Source organism: Ovis canadensis, chromosome X, assembly GCF_042477335.2.
Source record: "Ovis canadensis isolate MfBH-ARS-UI-01 breed Bighorn chromosome X, ARS-UI_OviCan_v2, whole genome shotgun sequence".
Taxonomy (NCBI): domain Eukaryota; kingdom Metazoa; phylum Chordata; class Mammalia; order Artiodactyla; family Bovidae; genus Ovis; species Ovis canadensis.
The window spans coordinates 80,284,292-80,304,134 of NC_091727.1; the positions used below are offsets into that span (position 1 = coordinate 80,284,292).

Here is a 19,843-nt window from a genome sequence, read left to right on the forward strand (position 1 = left end):
CCACACTGAGAAGTAGAAGCACACTGTGAGAAACACACACACTGAGAGGAACATACACACTGAGAGAGAGACACAAACATTGTGAGCCACACATAGTGACACATAGAGACACAAACACAGAAACACACACACAAACACACACACTTAGAGACATACACATACAGGGAGAGACACACACACACACTGAGAGAGACATCCACACTGAGAGACACACACACTGAGAGAGACTTAAATAATTCCAGAGAGTCACAAACACTGAGAGACGCAGAGACCCATAGAGACAGACGACGAACAGACACACATACTGAGAATCATACACATACAGAGATAGACACACACACACTGACACACACACACACTGAGAATCAGACACACTCACACTGAGAGAGACACACACAGAGACACACAGAGACACACACTCAGAGAGAGAGGCACACACACTGAGAGAGACACACACACTGACAGACACCCTGATCCAGGAAGAGACACACACTCCTGAAAGCAAGTCTCACACACACACACTTAGGGAGAGAAACTGAACCACAGAGTGCGAGATGCACATTCACACACTGAGAGACACACACACACACACTGAGAGAGAGACACACACAACTTAGAGGGAAAGACACACACATTGAGAAACACACACAGACACTAACAAAGAGACTCACAACACTGAGGCAGACACACAATGAGACAGAAACACACATGGAGAGGGAGACACACTGTGAGACACACAAACAGAGACATTGTGAGAGTCACACAGAGACACACACTGAGAGACACACACAATGAAAGGGACACACATGCTGAGAGTTGGCCATGCACACTGAGAGAGACAGACACACAAACACACACACTGAAAAAGATACAAGAGAGAGACACTCACTGTGAAAGTGTGAACACACAACTTACAGAGACACACACACTGAGAGACACATACACTGAGAGAGAGAGACAACCACACTGAGAAGGAGAAACACACAGTGAGAGACACACACAGACACTGAGAGAGACAAACACTCAGAGTCACAAACCATGAGAGACCCACACAGAGAGATAGAGAGATACACATATTGAGAGACACACACTGAGGGACATACACATACAGGGGGGGCATACACACACTGAAAGAGACATACACACTGAGAGAGAGTCACAAACACTGAAAAACACACAGACACATACAGATACAAAACTGAGAGACACACACTAACAGACATACCCTTACAGAGAGAGAGAGAAAAAAAAAACACAGAGACACACACACACACTGAGAACCAGACACATTCACACTGAGAGAGACACACACACTGAGAGAAAGACAAAAACACACTGAGAGAAACACACAGAGACACACAGAAACATACAAACTGAGAGAGACACACACACTGAGAGACATACACATACAGAGAGAGGCACACATACACATGCTAAGAACTAGACACACTCACAATGAGAGAGACACACACACTGAGAGACATACACATAGAGAGGCACACACACATATGCTAAGAACTAGACACACTCACAATGAGAGAGACACACTAGAGAGACACACCGAGAGGGAGGGAGAAAAACACACTGAGAGAAACACATAATGAGAGATACACACAGAGGCATACAGAGACAGTCAACTAACAGGGACACACACACTGAGAGACACCCTCATTCAGGAAGAGACACACACTCCTGAGAGCAAGACACACACACATACACACACACACTGAGGGAGAGAAACTTAAAGACAGAGAGCGAGACACACATTCACACTCTGAGAGAGACACAGACACACTGAGAGAGAGACATGCACAACTTAGAGGGAGAGACACACACATTGAAGACACACACAGACAGCACCAAAGAGACCCACAACACTGAGGCAGACACACAATGAGACAGAATCACACATATGGAGAGACAATACACTGGAGAGACAAACAGAGACACACACAGAGACACACACTGAAAGGGACACACACACTGAGTGTTAGCCATGCACACTGAGAGAGATAGACAAACACACACACACTGAAAAAGACACACACAAGAGAGAGACATTTACTGTTAAAGTGTGAACACACAACATACAAAGACACACACACACTGAGAGACAAACACACTGAGAGAGAGAGAGACATCGACACTGAGAAGGAGAAACACACTGTGAGAAACATACACTTAGAGAAACATACACACTGAGATAGAGACACAAACATCATGAGCCACACATAGTGACACATAGAGACACACACACAGATACACACACACACACACACACACACACACACACTTAGAGACAGACACATACAGAGAGTGATACACACACACACACACTGAGAGAGAGAGACATCCACACTGAGAGAGTGAAACACACACTGAGAGAGACTTAAATAATTCGAGAGAGTCACAAACTCTGAGAGACAAACACAGAGACACATAGAGACAGACAACAGACAGACACACACACTGAGAGTCATACACATACAGAGAGAGACACACACACACTGAAATACAAACACACACTTAGAATCAGACACATTCATGCTGAGAGAGACACACAGAGAAACACAGAGACACACATTCTCAGAGAGCGAAGCACAAACACTGAGAGAGAAACACACTGAGAGGCACACTCAAACTAAGAGTGACACACAACACACACACACTGAGGGAGAGAAACTTAACCACAGAGAGTGAGACACACATTCACACACTGAGAGAGACACACACCCACTGAGAGAGAGAGAGAGATGCACACCTTACAGGGAGAGACACACACATTGAGCAACACACAGACACTATGGAAGAGACATACAACACTGAGGCAGACACACAGTGAGACAGAAACACACATGGAGAGAGACACACACTAGGAGACACACAAACAGAGACATTGTGAGAGTCACACAGAGACACACACACTGAAATGGAAACACACACACACTGAGAGTTATCTATGCACACTGAGAGAGACAGACAAACACAAACACACATTGGGAAAGACACACACAAGAGAGAGACACCAACTGTGAAATAATGAACACACAACATACAGATATCCACACACACTGAGAGACACATACACTGAGAGAGAGAAGACATCCACACTGAGAAGAAGAAACACACTCTGAGAGACACAGAACTGAGAGAAACATACACTGTGAGCCACACTCAGTGACACATAGAGACACACACACACACACACACACACACACTTAGAACATACAAATACACAGACAGAAACATAAACACACTGAGAGAAACACACTGAGAGACATACACACTGACAGATTTATGCAATTCGAGAGAGTCACAAACACTCAGAGACTCACAGAGAGACACATAGAGACACACAATGAACAGACACACACACTGTGAGTCATACACATAGAGAGACACACACTCACACTGACACACACACAAGGAGAACCAAACTCATTCACACTGAGAGAGACACACAAAGAGGCACACAGAGACACACACACTCCAAGAGAGAGGAACACACTCTGACAGAGAGACACAAACACTGAGAAAGACACACACAGACACATACAGAACACAACTGAGAGATACACACACTGAGAGACATACCCTTAGAGAGAGAGAAAAACAAAAACATGGACACACATACACACTGAGAACCAGACACACTCACACTGAGACAGACACACATAATGAGAGAGAGAGAAAAACACACTGAGACACACACACAGGGACACACAGAGACATGCAAACTGAGAGGGACACACACACTGAGAGACATACACATACAGAGGGAGGAACACAAACACACACTAAGAACCAGACACACTCACGAGAGAGACACACTGAGAGAGAGACAAAAACACACTGAGAGACACACATACTGAGAGACACACACAGAGTCACACAGAGACAGGCAAACTAACAGGGACACACACACTGAGAGACACCCTCATCCAGGAAGAGACACATACTCCTGAACACAAGACACACACACAAACACAATGAGGGAGAGAAACTTAGTCACAGAGAGCGAGACACACATTCACACACTGAGAGAGACACACACACACTGAGAGAGACACAGTTCAGTTCAGTTCAGTTGCTCAGTCATGTCCGACTCTTGGCGACCCCATGAATTGCAGCACGCCAAGCCTCCCTGTCCATCACCATCTCCCGGAGTTCACTCAGACTCACGTCCATCGAGTGCGTGATGCCATCCAGCCATCTCATCCTCTGTCGTCCACTTCTCCTCCTGCCGCCGATCCCTCCCAGCATCAGAGTCTTTTCCAATGAGTCAACTCTTCGCATGAGGTGGCCAAACTACTGGAACTTCAGCTTTGGCATCATTCCTTCCAAAGAAACCCCAGGGTTGATCTCCTTCAGAATGGACTGGTTGGATCTCCTTGCAGTCCAAGGGACTCTCAAGAGTCTTCTCCAACACCACAGTTCAAAAGCATCAATTCTTTGGCGCTCAGCCTTCTTCACAGTCCAACTCTCACATCCATACATGACCACAGGAAAAACCATAGCCTTGACTAGATGGACCTTAGTCGGCAAAGTAATGTCTCTGCTTTTGAATATACTATCTAGGTTGGTCATAACTTTGCTTCCAAGGACTAAGCGTCTTTTAATTTCATGGCTGCAGTCACCATCTGCAGTGATTTTGGAGCCCCCAAAAATAAAGTCTGACACTGTTTCCACTGTTTCCCCATCTATTTGCTATGAAGTGATGGGACCGGATGCCATGATCTTCGTTTTCTGAGTGTTGAGCTTTAAGCCAACTTTTTTCACTCTCCTCTTTCACTTTCATCTAGAGGCTTTTTAGCTCCTCTTCACTTTCTGCCATAAGGGTGGTGTCATCTGCATATCTGAGGTTATTGATATTTCTCCTGGCAATCTTGATTCCAGCTTGTGTTTCTTCCAGTCCAGCGTTTCTCATGATGTACTCTGCATATAAGTTAAATAAGCAGGGTGACAATATACAGCCTTGACGTACTCCTTTTCCTATTTGGAACCAGTCTGTTGTTCCACGTCCAGTTCTAACTGTTGCTTCCTGATCTGCGTACAGATTTCTCAAGAGGCAGGTCAGATGGTCTGGTATTCCTGTCTCTTTCAGAATTTTCCACAGTTTATTGTGATCCACACAGTCTAAGGCTTTGGCATAGTCAATGAAGCAGAAATAGATGTTTTCCTGGAACTCTCTTGCTTTTTCCATGATCCAGCAGATGTTGGCAATTTGATCTCTGGTTCCTCTGCCTTTTCTAAAACCAGCTTGAACATCAGGGAGTTCACAGTTCATGTAGTGGTGAAGCCTGGCTTGGAGAATTTTGAGCATTACTTTACTAGCATGTGAGATGAGTGCAATTGTGCGGTAGTTTGAGCATTCTTTGGCATTGCCTTTCTTTGGAATTGGAATGAAAACTGACCTTTTCCAGTCCTGTGGCCACTGCTGAGTTTTCCGAATTTGCTGGCATATTGAGTGTAGCACTTTCACAGCTTCATCTTTCTGGATTTGAAACAGCTCACCTGGAACTCCATCACCTCCACTAGCTTTATTCATATTGATGCTTTCTAAGGCCCACTTGACTTCACATTCCACGATGTCTGGCTTGAGATTAGTGATCACATCATCATGATTATCTGGGTCGTGAAGATCTTTTTTGTACAGTTTGTCTGTGTATTCTTGCCACCTCTTCTTAATATCTTCTGCTTCTGTTAGGTCCCTACCATTTCTGTTCTTTATCGAGCCCATCTTTGCATGAAATGTTCCCTTGGTATCTCTAATTTTCTTGAAGTGATCTCTAGTTTTTCCCATTCTGTTGTTTTCCTCTATTTCTTCACATTGGTCACTGAAGAAGGCTTTCTTATCCCTTCTTGCTATTCTTTGGAACTCTGCATTCAGATGCTTATACCTTTCCTTTTATCCTTTGCTTTTCGCCTCTCTTCTTTTCACAGCTATTTGTAAGGCCTCCCTAGACAGCCATTTTGCTTTTTGGCATTTCTTTTCCTTGGGGATGGTGTTGATCCCTGTCTTCTGTACAATGTCACGAACCTCATCCCATAGTTCTTCAGGCACTCTGTCTATCAGATCTAGGCCCTTAAATCTATTTCTCACTTCCACTGTATAATCATAAGGGATTTGATTTAGGTCATACCTGAATGGTCTAGCAGTTTTCCCTACTTTCTTCAATTTGAGTCTGAATTTTGTAGTAAGGAGTTCATGATCTGAGCCACAGTCAGCTCCTGGTCTTGTTTTTGTTGACTGTATAGAGCGTCTCCATCTTTGGAGACACTTGCACAACTTAGAGGGAGAGACACACACATTTAGCAAAACACAGACACTACGAAAGAGACCCACAACACTGAGGCAGACACACTATGAGAGAAAAACACACACATGGCTAGAAAGACACACTGGGAGACACACAAACAGAGACATTGTGAGAGTCACACAGAGACACACACATTGAAAGGGACACACACACACTGAGAGTTAGCCATGCACACTGAGAGAGACTGACAAACACACACACACTGGGAAAGATACACACAAGATAGAAAGACCACCTGTGAACTAATGAACACACAACATACAGAGACAGACACACACTGAGAGACACACACACTGAGAGAGAGAAGACATCCACATTGAGAAGCAGAAACACATTGTGAGAGACACAAACACTGAGAGAAACATACACACTGAGAGAGAGACACAAACATTGTGAGCCACACATAATGACACATAGAGTCACACACAGAGACACACACACACACACACACTTAGAGACATACACATACAGGGAGAGAGACACACACACTGAGAGAGAGATATCCACACTGAGAGAAACACACACTAAGAGACACACACACTAGAAATACTTAAATAATTCGAGAGAGTCAGAAACACTGAGAGACACACAAAGAGACACATAGAGACAGACTACGGACAGACACACACACTGAGAATCATACACATACAGAGAGACACACACACACACTGACACAATGACTCACACTGAGAGAGACACACAAACACACTGACAGACACACTCACATTGAGAGAGACACACAGTATCTGAGAGTAAACACACACACTGTGCATGATTGAACACAAAACATAGAGAAACACGCCCTCATTGAGAAAGACACACACACACAATGTGAAAGAGAGACATCCAAAAACAGAGAGAGAAACACACAGTGAGAGACACAGACAGACACTGAGAGAGACATACACTCAGAGTCACACCCCTTGAGAGACACACACACACAGAGACATAGAGACACACACATTGAGAGACACACACAGAGACATACAGACAGGCAAACTCACAGGGACACACATACTGAGGGACTTACACATACAGTGGGAGAAACACACATTCCTGGGAGCAAACAAACAAACACTGAGAATCAGACACACTCACACTGAGACAGACACACACACTGAGACGGACACACACATTCAGAGACTCAAAACCCACTGAGAGACACATGCAGAGACACGCGGACAGGCAAACAGAGAGACACACACTGAGAGACATACACATACAGAGGGAGAAACACAAACACACACACTGAGAACCAGGCAAACTAACAATGAGAGAAACAACTGAGAGAGAAACACTGAGAGAGATAAAAAACATAATGAGAGAGACACACTGAGAAAGACACACACTGAGAGAGACAGAAAATCACACTGAGAGACACACATGCTGAGAGACACACACAGAGACACACAAAGACAGGATAAACTGACTGGGACACACATACTGAGAGACACTCTCATCCAGGAAGAGTCACACACTCCTGAGCGCAAGACACACAAAAACCCTGAGAATCAGACACACACACACATTCAGAGTCAAAACACACTGAGACAGACACACAGAGATATGCAACCTGAGAGGGACACACACACTGAGAGACACACACATACAGTGGGAGAAATACTGACACACACTAAGAACCAGGCACACTCATAATGAGAGAGACACACTGACAGAGACACACACTGAAAGAGACAATAACACACTGAGAGACACACATCCTGAGAGGGACACACACTGAGAGAGTATTAAAAACACACTGGGAGAAACACACAGATACACACAGACAGGTAAACTCACTGGAACACACACACTGAGAGACATACACATACAGCTGGAGAAACATACATTCCTGAGAGCAAACAAACACAAACACTGAGAATCAGACACACTCACACTGAGAGAGACACACACACTGAACAGACACACACATTCAGAGACTCAAAACACACTGAGAGACACACACAGAGACACACAGAAACATAAAATCTGAGACAGACACACACACTGGGAGACATACACGTACAGAGGGAGAAACACACACACACACTAACAACTGGCATGCTCACAACTAGAGAGAATCCCTGAGAGAGACACACACTGAGAGACAGTGGAAAACACACTGAGAGAAGCACACAAACTGAGACACACACACACAGACACACAGACAGGCAAACTCACAGGGACACACACACTAAGAGATATTCACATACAGTGGGAGAAACACACACTCCTGAGAGCAAAAAAGCACAAACACTGAGAATCAGACACACTCACACTGAGAGAGACACACACACTGAGACAGACACACACATTCAGAGACTCAGAACCCACTGAGAGACACATGCAGAGACACGCAGAGACATGCAAACCCAGACAGACACACACTGAGAGACATACACATACAGAAGGAGAAACACAGACACACACACCAAGAACCAGGCACACTCACAATGAGAGAAACACACTGACAGAGAGACACAGAGAGAGATACAAAAACACAATGAGAGACACACTGAGAAAGACACACCCTGAGAGAGACAGTAAAACACACTGAGAGACACACATTCTGAGAGACACACACAGAGACACAGAGACAGGCAAATTGACAGGGACACACAAATTTAGAGTCACCCTCATCCAGGAAGAGAAACACTCCTGAGAGCAAGACACCCTCAAATACTGCGAATCAGACACACTCACACTGAGAGGGAGACCCTCAAATACTGCGAATCAGACACACTCACACTGAGAGGGACACAAGCACTGAGAGAGAGTCAAAACACAGTGACAGACACACAGAGACACACAGAGACATGCCATCTGAGAGAGACACACACACTGAGAGACATACAGATACAGTGGTGGAAACACACACTCCTGAGAGCAAACAAACACAAACACTGAGAATCAGATACACTCACCTTGAGAGAAACACACACACTGAGAGAGACACACTTCTTGAGAGAGACAAACACAGAGTGTGTCAAAACACACTGAGAGACACACACATACAGAGAGACACACACAGAGACACACAGAGAGGCAAACTCACTGGGACACACACACTCAGAGACATACACATACAGTGGGAGAAACACACAGTCCTGAGAGCAAACAAATACAAACACTGAGTATCAGACACACTCACACTGAGACAGACACACACACTGAGAGAGACAACACACTGAGACAGACACACACAGAGAGTCAAAACACACTGAGAGACACAAACATACAGACAGACACACACAGAGACACACAGAGAGGCAAACTCACTGGGACACACACATTCAGAGACATACACATACAGTGGGAGAAACACACAGTCCTGAGAGCAAACAAATACAAACACTGAGTATCAGACACACTCACACTGAGAAACACACACACACACACAGACACACACATTCAGAGACTCAAAACACACTGAGAGACTCATACAGAGACAGCAGACGCATGCCAACTCAGAGAGACATACACACAGAGAGACATACACATACATTGGGAGAAGCACACACACACACTAAGAACCAGGCACACTCACAATGAGAGAGACACACTGACAGAGACATACACCGAGAGACAGAGAAAAACAAAATGAGAGAGACACACTGACAGAGACACTCACTGAGAGAGACACACACTGAGAGAGACAGAAACACACACTAAGACACACACATGCTCAGAGACACACATACAGAGAGACAAGCCCAGAGACACACAGACACAGCAAACTGACAAGGACACATACTGAGAGACACCCTCATCCAGGAAGAGTCACACACTCCCGAGCGCAAGAGACACACAAACCCTGAGAATCACACACACTCACACTGAGAGAGACAACAAACTGAGGCAGATACACATATTCAGAGAGTCAAAACACACTAAGAGAAACACACACAGACACACAGAGTCATGCAACCTGAGAGGGACACACACACTGAGAGATACACACATACAGTGGGAGAAATACTGACACACACTAAGAACCAGGCCAACTCACAATGAGAGAGACACACTGGCAGAGACACACACTGAAAGAGACAAAAACACACTGAGAGACACACATCCTGAGAGAGACACACACTGAAAGAGTGTTAAAAACACACTGGGAGAAATACACAGAGACACACAGACAGGCAAACTCACTGGGACACACACACTGAGAGACATACACATACAGCTGGAGAAACACACATTCCTGAGAGCAAACAAACACAAACACTGAGAATCAGACATACTCACACTGAGACAGACACACACACTGAGAGAGACACACGTACTGAGAGAGACACACACACACAGAGTCAAAACACACAGAGAGACACACACATACAGAGAGACACACACATAGACACACAGAGAGGCAAACTCACTGGGACACACACACTCAGAGACATACACATACACTGGGAGATATACACACTCCTGAGAGCAAACAAACACAAACACTGAGAATCAGACACACTCACACTGAGACAGACACACACACAGAAACACACACATTCAGAGACACAAAACACACTCAGAGTCTCATACAGAGACAACAGACCCATGCAAACTCAGAGAGACATACACACCGAGAGACATACACATACACTCGGAGAAACACACACACACACACACACTAAGAACCAGGCACACTCAAAATGAGAGAGACACACTGACAGAGATGCACACTGAGAGAGAGAAAAACACACTGAGAGACACACATCCTGAGAGAGACACACACTGAGAGAATGTTAAAAACACACTGAGAAATACACACAGAGACATAGAGCCATGCAATCTGACAGGTACACACACACTGAGACACATGCACATAAAGTGGGGGAAACACACACACACAAAGAACCAGTACCACTCACAACGAGAGAAACACCCTGACAGAGTCACAGAGAGAGAGAGAAACAAAATTAGAAAGATATACTCAGAGAGAGGCACATTCAGAGAAGAAAAACACACTGAGAGATACACATGCTGGGAGACACACATACAGAGAGACAAGCCCAGAGACTCACAAACAAAGCAAACTGACAAGGACACACACACTGAACGACACCCTCTTTCAGGAAGAGTCACACACTCCTGAGCGCAAGACACACACAAACCCTGAGAATCAGACACACACTGAGACAACATACTGAGACAGACACACACATTCAGAGAGTCAAAACACACTGAGAGACACACATAGAGACACACAGAGACATGCAACCTAAGAGGGACACACACACTGAGAGACACAAACATACAGTGGGAGAGATATAGACACACACTAAGAACCAGGCACACTCAAAGAGAGAGAGATACACTAACAGAGACACACAGTGAACGAGAAAAAAACACAGAGACTCACATGCTGAGAGAGACACACACTGAGAGAGTGCTAAAAACACACTGAGAGAAACACACAGAGACACACAGGCAAACTCATTCGGACAAACACACTGAGAGACATACACATACAGCTGGAGAAACACACATTCCTGAGACCAAACAATCACAAACACTGAGTATCAGACACACTCACACTGAGAGAGACACACCCATTCAGAGACTCAAAACACACCAAGAGACACACACAGAGACACACAGAAACATGTAAACTGAGACAGACACACACACTGGGAGACATACACGTACAGTGGGAGAAACACACACTCCTGGAGCAAACAAACACAAACACTGAGAATCAGACACACTCACACTGAGAGAGACACACACACTGAGAGAGACACACTTATTGAGAGCGACACACAGAGAGTCAAAACACACTGAGAGAAACAAACATACAGACAGACACACACAGAGACACACAGAGAGGCAAACTCTCTGGGACACACACACTCAGAGACATACATATAAAGTGGGAGAAACACACAGTCCTGAGAGCAAACAAATACAAACACTGAGAATCAGACACACTCATACTGAGAGAGACAACACACTGAGACAGACACACAGATTCAGAGAATCAAAAAACACTGAGAGAAACGCACAAAGACATGCAACCTAAGAGGGACACACACACTGAGAGACACACAGATACAGTGGGAGAATTACAGACACACACTAAGGGGGTTGGGCAATTGCAGTCAGCCCTGCCTCAGGCCCCAAGAGCTGAGCCTCCAATGGGCCCTGGGCCTGGGTCCTAAGTTCTTCCTCGAGCTTGCTCAGCTCACTCATGTCGACCATGAGTGCGATGCCTGGGATCAAACCACAGCCTGAGGCAGGAGGGAGGAGGCGGAGGTGGGCGGGGGGCAGATGGGGACCACAGGCCTGGATGGTGGAGAGAGGGGCTATGAACAGCCTCAGCTGAAAACCACACCCTGGGCGGCCACAGGCCACTTATGCATCTCCTCTTGAAAGGTGTTCTCAGACTTCACAGGCGCAAGCCTCCGGGGCATCCAGTCCCCTGGCTACCTGAAGAAGGAAGTGAGGTGTCTCCCCAGGGTGCAGTCAGCACAGTCCAAGTCTTCCGAGGCTGACAAGGTGGTGGGATTAGGCCCATGTGGGGTCCCCTCTGTTCTGGGATGGGGAGCCCCTGGTGTACACTCAGGGCACCCTCCTCACCTTGACTCCGGGTACTGCCTGGACCACCTCTGCTCTCTGACCTCAGGACACGGGCCTCAGACCTCTGCTTTTGCATCCTGGTTCCTGCAGCTCCTATGAGAGAAAGGGAGGATGCAGCTCGGGGGTATCCTGTGGCACAGCCCTCAGCCTTCTGTGACAGTACGAGGGGTGGACTCTGTGAGGTCCCTCAGTTTTGTGTGGCGGGAGGTCCCCTCAGGGCTCCCTTGCAGTGCTCACCTTTCCCCTGGTACAACCTGATCCCTACCCTCTGGGGACCTGCAAGGAAACTCAGAACAAGACCCTAGCCTGAACAAAAAGTGCTGAGGGGCCCCACAAGAGGCCACACCTGCCCAGGGAATCCCACGGGTCCTAGGCTGGGGAGATGCTCGGTCCTCTACTCCTCCTCACGTCCTGCCTGGCCTCCCAGCACTGACCACAGAGGCAGGGGTCTGCTTAGTCCTCCATCGGGATTGGTGTGTCCAGCCTCTGCTAACCTGAAGACATCCGCACTCCACCCGAAAAACCTCACCTCACGAGGTCCCTAGGCCAGATGTCAAGAAGCTCCTTACCCTGCTCACTACCCTGCTCTGGGCCCTCCAAGACCCTCCTGCAAGGGCCAAGTCCCTCCCTGTTGGGGTCTAACTGTCTCGCGGTCCCTCCTCCCATGGAGCCTGTACTCCAGGCAAGATCTGCAAGTGTGCTGTTTGCAATCGGGAGGCTCTGCTTCTTTCACCCGTCTCTCTGACAGGGATGTCAGGCAATGCGGCATGAAGTTGTCCTGCCTGGGGACTACCAAGGTTCCCTCTGGTCTGAGATCTGACTACCCTCAGTCCTCACTCAGGGTGTTCACCTTGACTTCCGGTAGGACCTAGGCTCTGTCATCTCCCCACTAGGAAAGGTGGGAAGAGGTCCCTGCTCCTCACACCTGGTCCCCACACTCACAGACCCGGAACTCAGGAAGAGAGGACAGACCTAGTGTGCTCTTCTCACCCCAAGGGCTCCCAGTGCGATAACAGGGGCTGAGATCTGTGGGGTTCCATCAGTCTTACCTTGGGGTCCCTAGAGTCTTCACTTGGGGTCCCTTCAGTCATCCCTCAGGGACCTCAACTTGTCTCTGTGTAAGGGCTTTCGATTCTCTCCTCTCCCCACTCATGCCCCATCCGTTATGTCAGGTCCCCAGTCTCTCTGACACCCGGATGTCAGGAAATGCACCATGGTTCATCTGCCCTATGTCCTCCCAGACCCCACTCTGCTCTGGGGTCCAGCGTCCTCTCAGTCCTCCCTTAGTGTCTTCACCTTGACCCTCAAAAGAACTAAGATCTCCCCCTCTTCCCATCTGAGGCCCTGCCCCTTCTAACAGTTGCCTAATGTCTCTGAGATGCAGATGCAGAAGTCAGAACAGGCTGCCAAGTGCTCATCCCACCACCAGGGTGGCCCAGGGCTGACAGCAGGGGCAGGGATCAGTGGGGTTACCTTTTATCATCCCTCAGGGACCTCATCTTGAGCCCTGGCAGGTCCAGGGATGCCCCTAGTGTTGACCCGAGGCGGGACCCTCACATCAAGGCTCAGGGAACACAGAGGGTGGATGAGCACATGCTGCATTTCCTGACATCCAGGTCTCAGAGAAACTGGGGACCTGGGAAAGGGGGCGTGGCCTCGGGTGAGCAGAGGGAAGAAGCCCAGCTCGTCCAGAGTTTCAAGTTGAGGACCCTGAGGGAGGACTGAGTGGACTCTGGACCCCAATCAGAGGAGACCTCAGAGAAGCCTGTAGCTGCTGTTGGTCCTTGGCGGCCCTGGGGTAGGATGAGCCCAACGTGCGTGGTTTCACTTCCTCATATCCGGATCTCAGACTGGAGACCTGGTAGGGGGGCTGACTTCCTGAGTCGGTCGGTCGGGATCTCAGACTGGAGACCTTGCATATGGGGCGGGGCCTTAGGTGGTCCGATTCCCAGGTCCGGTGGGGTGTCAAGTTGAGGACCCTGAGGAGGAACTAGAGGACCCTGAACCCCAATCAGAGGGTACCTCAGAGAGGCTCATCTATGCCGTCAGTCCAGGGCAACTGTGGGGGTCGGATGAGCGCAGCAGGCATGGTCTGACTTCCTGACATCCGGGTCTTGGAGAGACTGGGGCCCTGGTATAAGGGGCGGGGCTTCAGCGGGAAGCAAGAATTCTCGCCTGGGAGGCGAGAATCCCAGGTCCCGGCCGGAGGCAGGTGAGGTGCCTGAAGGAGGACTGAGGGGACCCTGCATGAGGAGTGACGGAACCCCACAGATCCTCGGCCCTGGGAGCACATTCTGACTGTCTGCCTTTCTTACATGCTGGTCTGAGAGAGACTGGGGATCTTGTGAAAGCGGCAGAGTCTCAAAATGGCGGACGGGACAATCTCCGGTCCTGCCTGAGGGCCAGGCTGCATGCGAGGGTGGACTGAAGCGGAAAGACCCCAACAGGGAGGCAGGGATCCTAGCCCTTGTGGGGACTCTTGGAGGCCCTAGAGCGGGGTGAGCAGTTTCTTGACTTCTGGCTTAGGGACCCCGGGAGGTGAGGTTTATTTGGGCGGAGGGCAGAGGCTTCAGGTCGGCAGAGGCTGAACTCCCCAAACCCGAGGGAGGACTAAGCAGACCCCCGCCCCTGTGGTCAGTGCTGGGAGGCCAGGCAGGACGTGAGGAGGAGCTGAGGACCGAGCATGTCCCCAGCCTAGGAATCACAGGAAGCCCTGGGCAGGTTCGGCAGCATGTGGAGCCCCTCAGGGCTTTCTGTTGAGGCTGGGATCTGGTTCTGAATTTCCATGCAGGCCCCCAGAGGGGAGGGAACAGGTGGTGCCAGGGGCAAGGTGAGCACTACAAGGGAGCCCTGAGGGGACCTCCCACCACACAACTGGGGGGTCCTCACAGAGTCCTCCCCTCGTACTGTCACAGAAGGCTCAGGGCTGTGCCACAGGATACCCCTGAGCTGCCCCCTCCCTTTTTCTCACAGGAGCTGCAGGAACCAGGAGGGGAAGGCAGAGGACTGAGGCTCGTGCCCTGAGGTCAGAGGGCAGAGAAGGTGCAGGCAGTACCCAGAGTCAAGGTAAGGAGGGTACCCTGAATGTGCACCGGGGGCTCCCCAAGCCCAGAACAGAAGGGACCACCCAAGGGCCTAATCCCCCACCTTGTCAGCCTCGGAAATCTTGGACTGTGCTGACTGTACCCTGCGGAGCCACCTCACTTCCTCCTTCCGGTAGCCAGGGGACTGGCTGCCCCGGAGGCTTGCCCCTGTGAGGTGTGAGAGCACCCCTCAAGAGGAGACCTGTAAGTTGCCTGTGTCAGTCCGCCCAGGGTGTGGTGCTCAGCTGAGGCCATTCACAGCCCCTCTCTCCCCCAGCCTGGCCCGTGGTCCCCATCTGTCACCCTGGCTGACTCCTGTCTGTGGTTTGATCCCAGGCATCACGCTCGTGGTCGAGATGAGTGAGCTGAGCAAGCCCGAGGAAGATTTTCAGGACCCTGGCGAGGCCCAGGGCCCGGTGAATGCGCAGCTCTTGGGGGCTGAGGCAGGGGTGGCTGCATCTGCCTCGGCCTCCTCCCCCACAGTGTCCTCCTTAGGCAGTGGGAAGTCCTTGCCCCACCAAGCGCTGAATGAGATGATAGCTAGCCTAATGAAGTTCCTGCTCCTCAAGTATCGAGCCAAGGAGCCGACCTCCCAGGCGGAAATGCTGAATAAGGTCCTCAGGGATAACCAGGAGTACTTCCCGGTGGTCTTCAGCCAAGCCTCGCAGTGCCTGCAGCTGGTCTTTGGCGTGGAAGTGAAGGAGGTGGACCCCAGGGAGCACATCTACATCATGGTCTCCATCCTGGGCCTCAGCTGCAACGCAATGCTGAGCAGTGGGCAGAGCATCCCCAAGGCCGGCCTCCTGGTGCTGGTCCTCAACCTGATCATGCGCAATGGAGACCGAGCCCCTGAGGAGAAGGTCTGGGGAGCACTCAGCAGATTGCGTGTGTATGCTGGGAGTGTGCACTGCATCTTTGGGGAGCCCAGGACGCTTCTGACCCACGTGTGGGTGCAGGAGGGGTACCTGGAGTACCGGCAGGTGCCTTACAGCCACCCTGCTCGCTATGAGTTCCTGTGGGGTCCCCGGGCTTATGCGGAGACCAGCAAGTGGGAAATCATGGCATTTCTGCTCAGGGTCAAACAAAGGGCTTTGAGGGCCTTCCCACTGCAGTCTGCAGAGGCTGCAAGGGAGGATGATGAGGCGGACTGAGCCAGAGCAGCATCCAGGTGACCCTTCGCTCTGAGATTGAAGAGGGAGCGGTCAGCCTTCTCAGAAGTGAGGGCCTGGGGCAGTTTGGGGAACCAGTGTATAGCTTCATTGCATTTGTTTTCTGTATGATGACGTGGAGGTTCACCAGTTCTCCTTAGAAAATTTTCAAACTTTGATTGTTTTCATAGAATGCTAAATAAACTTCAGTGTCTTAGCTTTGTGAATGATGCTGATCACAGTGCATTTGCGCTTACCCAGTTTGTGAGCAAGAGTTTTGCTGTTTTGTAAAAGAGATTGGAGAGTCTTCCATGGTATTTTGTGGTCCTGAACAGGATGCAATGGAATTGGAATTAGAACTGTTTTGGAAAAGTGAGCTTACTTGCCAGTAATATTGATGATGGAAGAGATGATAAAAGCAATTGTAGTGAATTCATGGTTCTGTCCTTCTTGTGTGTCATTTTCAAAAACTAAATAATGTCTTGTTCATTTGGATTTGCCTGGGTTATTTAAGGAATTAGCGGATAATGAATTGAGCCCCCTGCTCACCGGCTCGTGTATTCCAAAGACCTTTATGGAGCCACTGCTCCATGAAAGGCTGGGTTAGCAGTGGGGACACTGGGAGAAGCCGGACACCCCCCCCACACACACCTTGAGCGATGATCTAGGAGCCATAGTCACACGAAGAAGGTGGAGATAAGTCCCCTAGTCACACTAAACCAGGCAACACAGGGCGGGGCGCTCAGGCTCCTAGAGGAACGCTGCAATGTCAATGTCTGAGCCAGGGCGTTCTGGGGCTTTGGGAAGCTGGGTTCCTTCTGTGGGAGGTGATTGTGAAGAGGCTGCGTGGTGGCATCCTTCTGACTTGCAGACAGTGTGTCTAGGGGGTGACGGGAAAGTCTGAAACAAATCATTGCTGTGAGGTATCCTTTTGCATCTTGGATAAAACAGAGAGAGATCTCTTTCTCGGGCAGGAAGGAAGGGGTCCTGACTGTTGTTGCATTGCTGTTGACCACAGGGGCAAAGGAGGTGTTTTCTACCACTGCCCCACCATCTGCTCAGAATCCTGGAGAAGAGCAAATGTTGCTTTGAAGTATGGCCCAGTATTCCCTGGGCTGGCCCTCTACTCTCTGTCCTGGGAAAGCAGATTACCAAGTATATTGAAATGACCATTTATTTGGTCATCTGGAGTTAATTTTGGTCACTTGTGCCCATGCTCTGGCTATCAGAGGGATGAAATGAGTGAAGAGAAGCTGCTAAGTGGAGAAATCCTGCCGGGTGACTGGATCCTGGGAACTTTGATTCCCAGCTGGGAAAGACACTGCTCCACACCCCTCAAGCACACACATACACCCAGGTTGAATAACATAACCTCTAAGAGGACAACGCACAGAGCAGCGATTTTGACTGCTTTTTTTATTTATCTGAGACTCAGAGTCTGAGATCCAAATGACAAAAGAAATAAGTACTAGCCAGAAAAGATGCAGCATCCATACATCTGTGTCTCTTTTGCTGTTATATTAAAAAAAAAAAAAAAGATGCAACATCCACCAGCGTCCCTGGCTTCAGGCGGGTTCAGAAGTGTGGAGGCAGCAGAGACTCAACAGGTTAAGGCTGTGCCTGGCATCAAATGACAGGAGCGAGTTCCGGCCTCAGGAGGTGGTGAGGTCACTGCAGTCCGGTGTGTGGGCGGGTGCAGGGGGCTGAAGGGGCAGCTCTCCCTGCTGAGTGCCAGAGAACAACAGGAACAGAAGATGTGATTCTGGCTACATACATGCACCTGCCACATAGTGGACACTTGGAAATGGTTGAGAATTTCCAGACCCATGTGACCTGCTCAGACTCTCTTCCCCAAAACAGAGGAGATTTTGTCATTATAAGTTCTAACTGCTGCTGTTTGTTGAGCATCTGGTAGGCAGTGTGGAATTGGAGAAATGTCAGGTGTTCAGTCAGAGAAGGCAATGGCACCCCACTCCAGTACTCTTGCCTAGGGAATCCCATGGACGGAGGAGCCTGGTAGGCTGCAGTCCGTGGGGTCTCTAGGAGTCGGACATGACTGAGCGACTTCACTTTCACTTTTCACTTTCATGCATTGGAGAAGGAAATGGCAACCCACTCCTGTGTTCTTGCCTGGAGGATCCCAAGGATGGAGGAGCCTGGTGGGCTGCCGTCTGTGGGGTCGCACAGAGTTGGACAGGACTGAAGTGACTTAGAAGCAGCAGGTGTTCAGTTACTTCTTGTCTTCCTCTCTCCGTGCACACATGGGGACACGGCCCTGCCAGGCCTCTTCACTTTGGAAGGGTCATGTGATGACCCGTGACCAGTGAATTTGGAAAAGAAGCATTTTTTGTCACGACCATTTGTTTTGAAGGGACACAGGTGCCTGGGAGTTAATCATCAAGTCAGGACAACACACAGACATAGACAGCTCTGAGTGAGGCTTCTCTCCTAGGGACTAAAGTCCTGCACTTCTGACCCTTGAGAGAGGCTGGCCCACAGGGAGCTGGCTGCAGGAATTCCACCCACCCCCACCCACAGCCTGCACCACCCCCGGTGAGAGGCACTGTCAGCCCCTTCGGGGCTCTGCTCAGTCTCCATCAGGAGGACAGGAGCCAGCTGCCAAAATTCCCTGTTGGGGTTGGGAGCATACTCCTCATGGGCCCCAGTCATGAGGCCTCCCACCCCTGCTGCCCACAGTGCCCCCTCTCCC

The 19,843-nt window shown here is 49.2% G+C and overlaps 1 protein-coding gene across 2 annotated transcripts; it reads left to right on the plus strand.

Moving 5' to 3' along the window:
• The first annotated feature begins 15,058 nt into the window (after positions 1-15,058).
• LOC138929966 (melanoma-associated antigen 10-like) lies at positions 15,059-18,595 on the plus strand. Of its 2 annotated transcripts, XM_070289616.1 has the most exons (4): positions 15,085-15,114; positions 15,876-15,968; positions 16,058-16,189; positions 16,322-17,251. In XM_070289616.1, exon 4 carries the CDS (start codon positions 16,342-16,344, stop codon positions 17,134-17,136), a length of 795 nt encoding a protein of 264 aa, XP_070145717.1. In that variant the 5' UTR covers positions 15,085-15,114; positions 15,876-15,968; positions 16,058-16,189; positions 16,322-16,341; the 3' UTR covers positions 17,137-17,251. The 2 variants fall into 2 exon arrangements, with proteins under 2 accessions (XP_070145716.1, XP_070145717.1); XM_070289615.1 differs by lacking the exon at positions 16,058-16,189 and having other exon boundaries at positions 15,059-15,114; positions 16,322-18,595.
• The last annotated feature ends 1,248 nt before the right edge of the window (positions 18,596-19,843 follow it).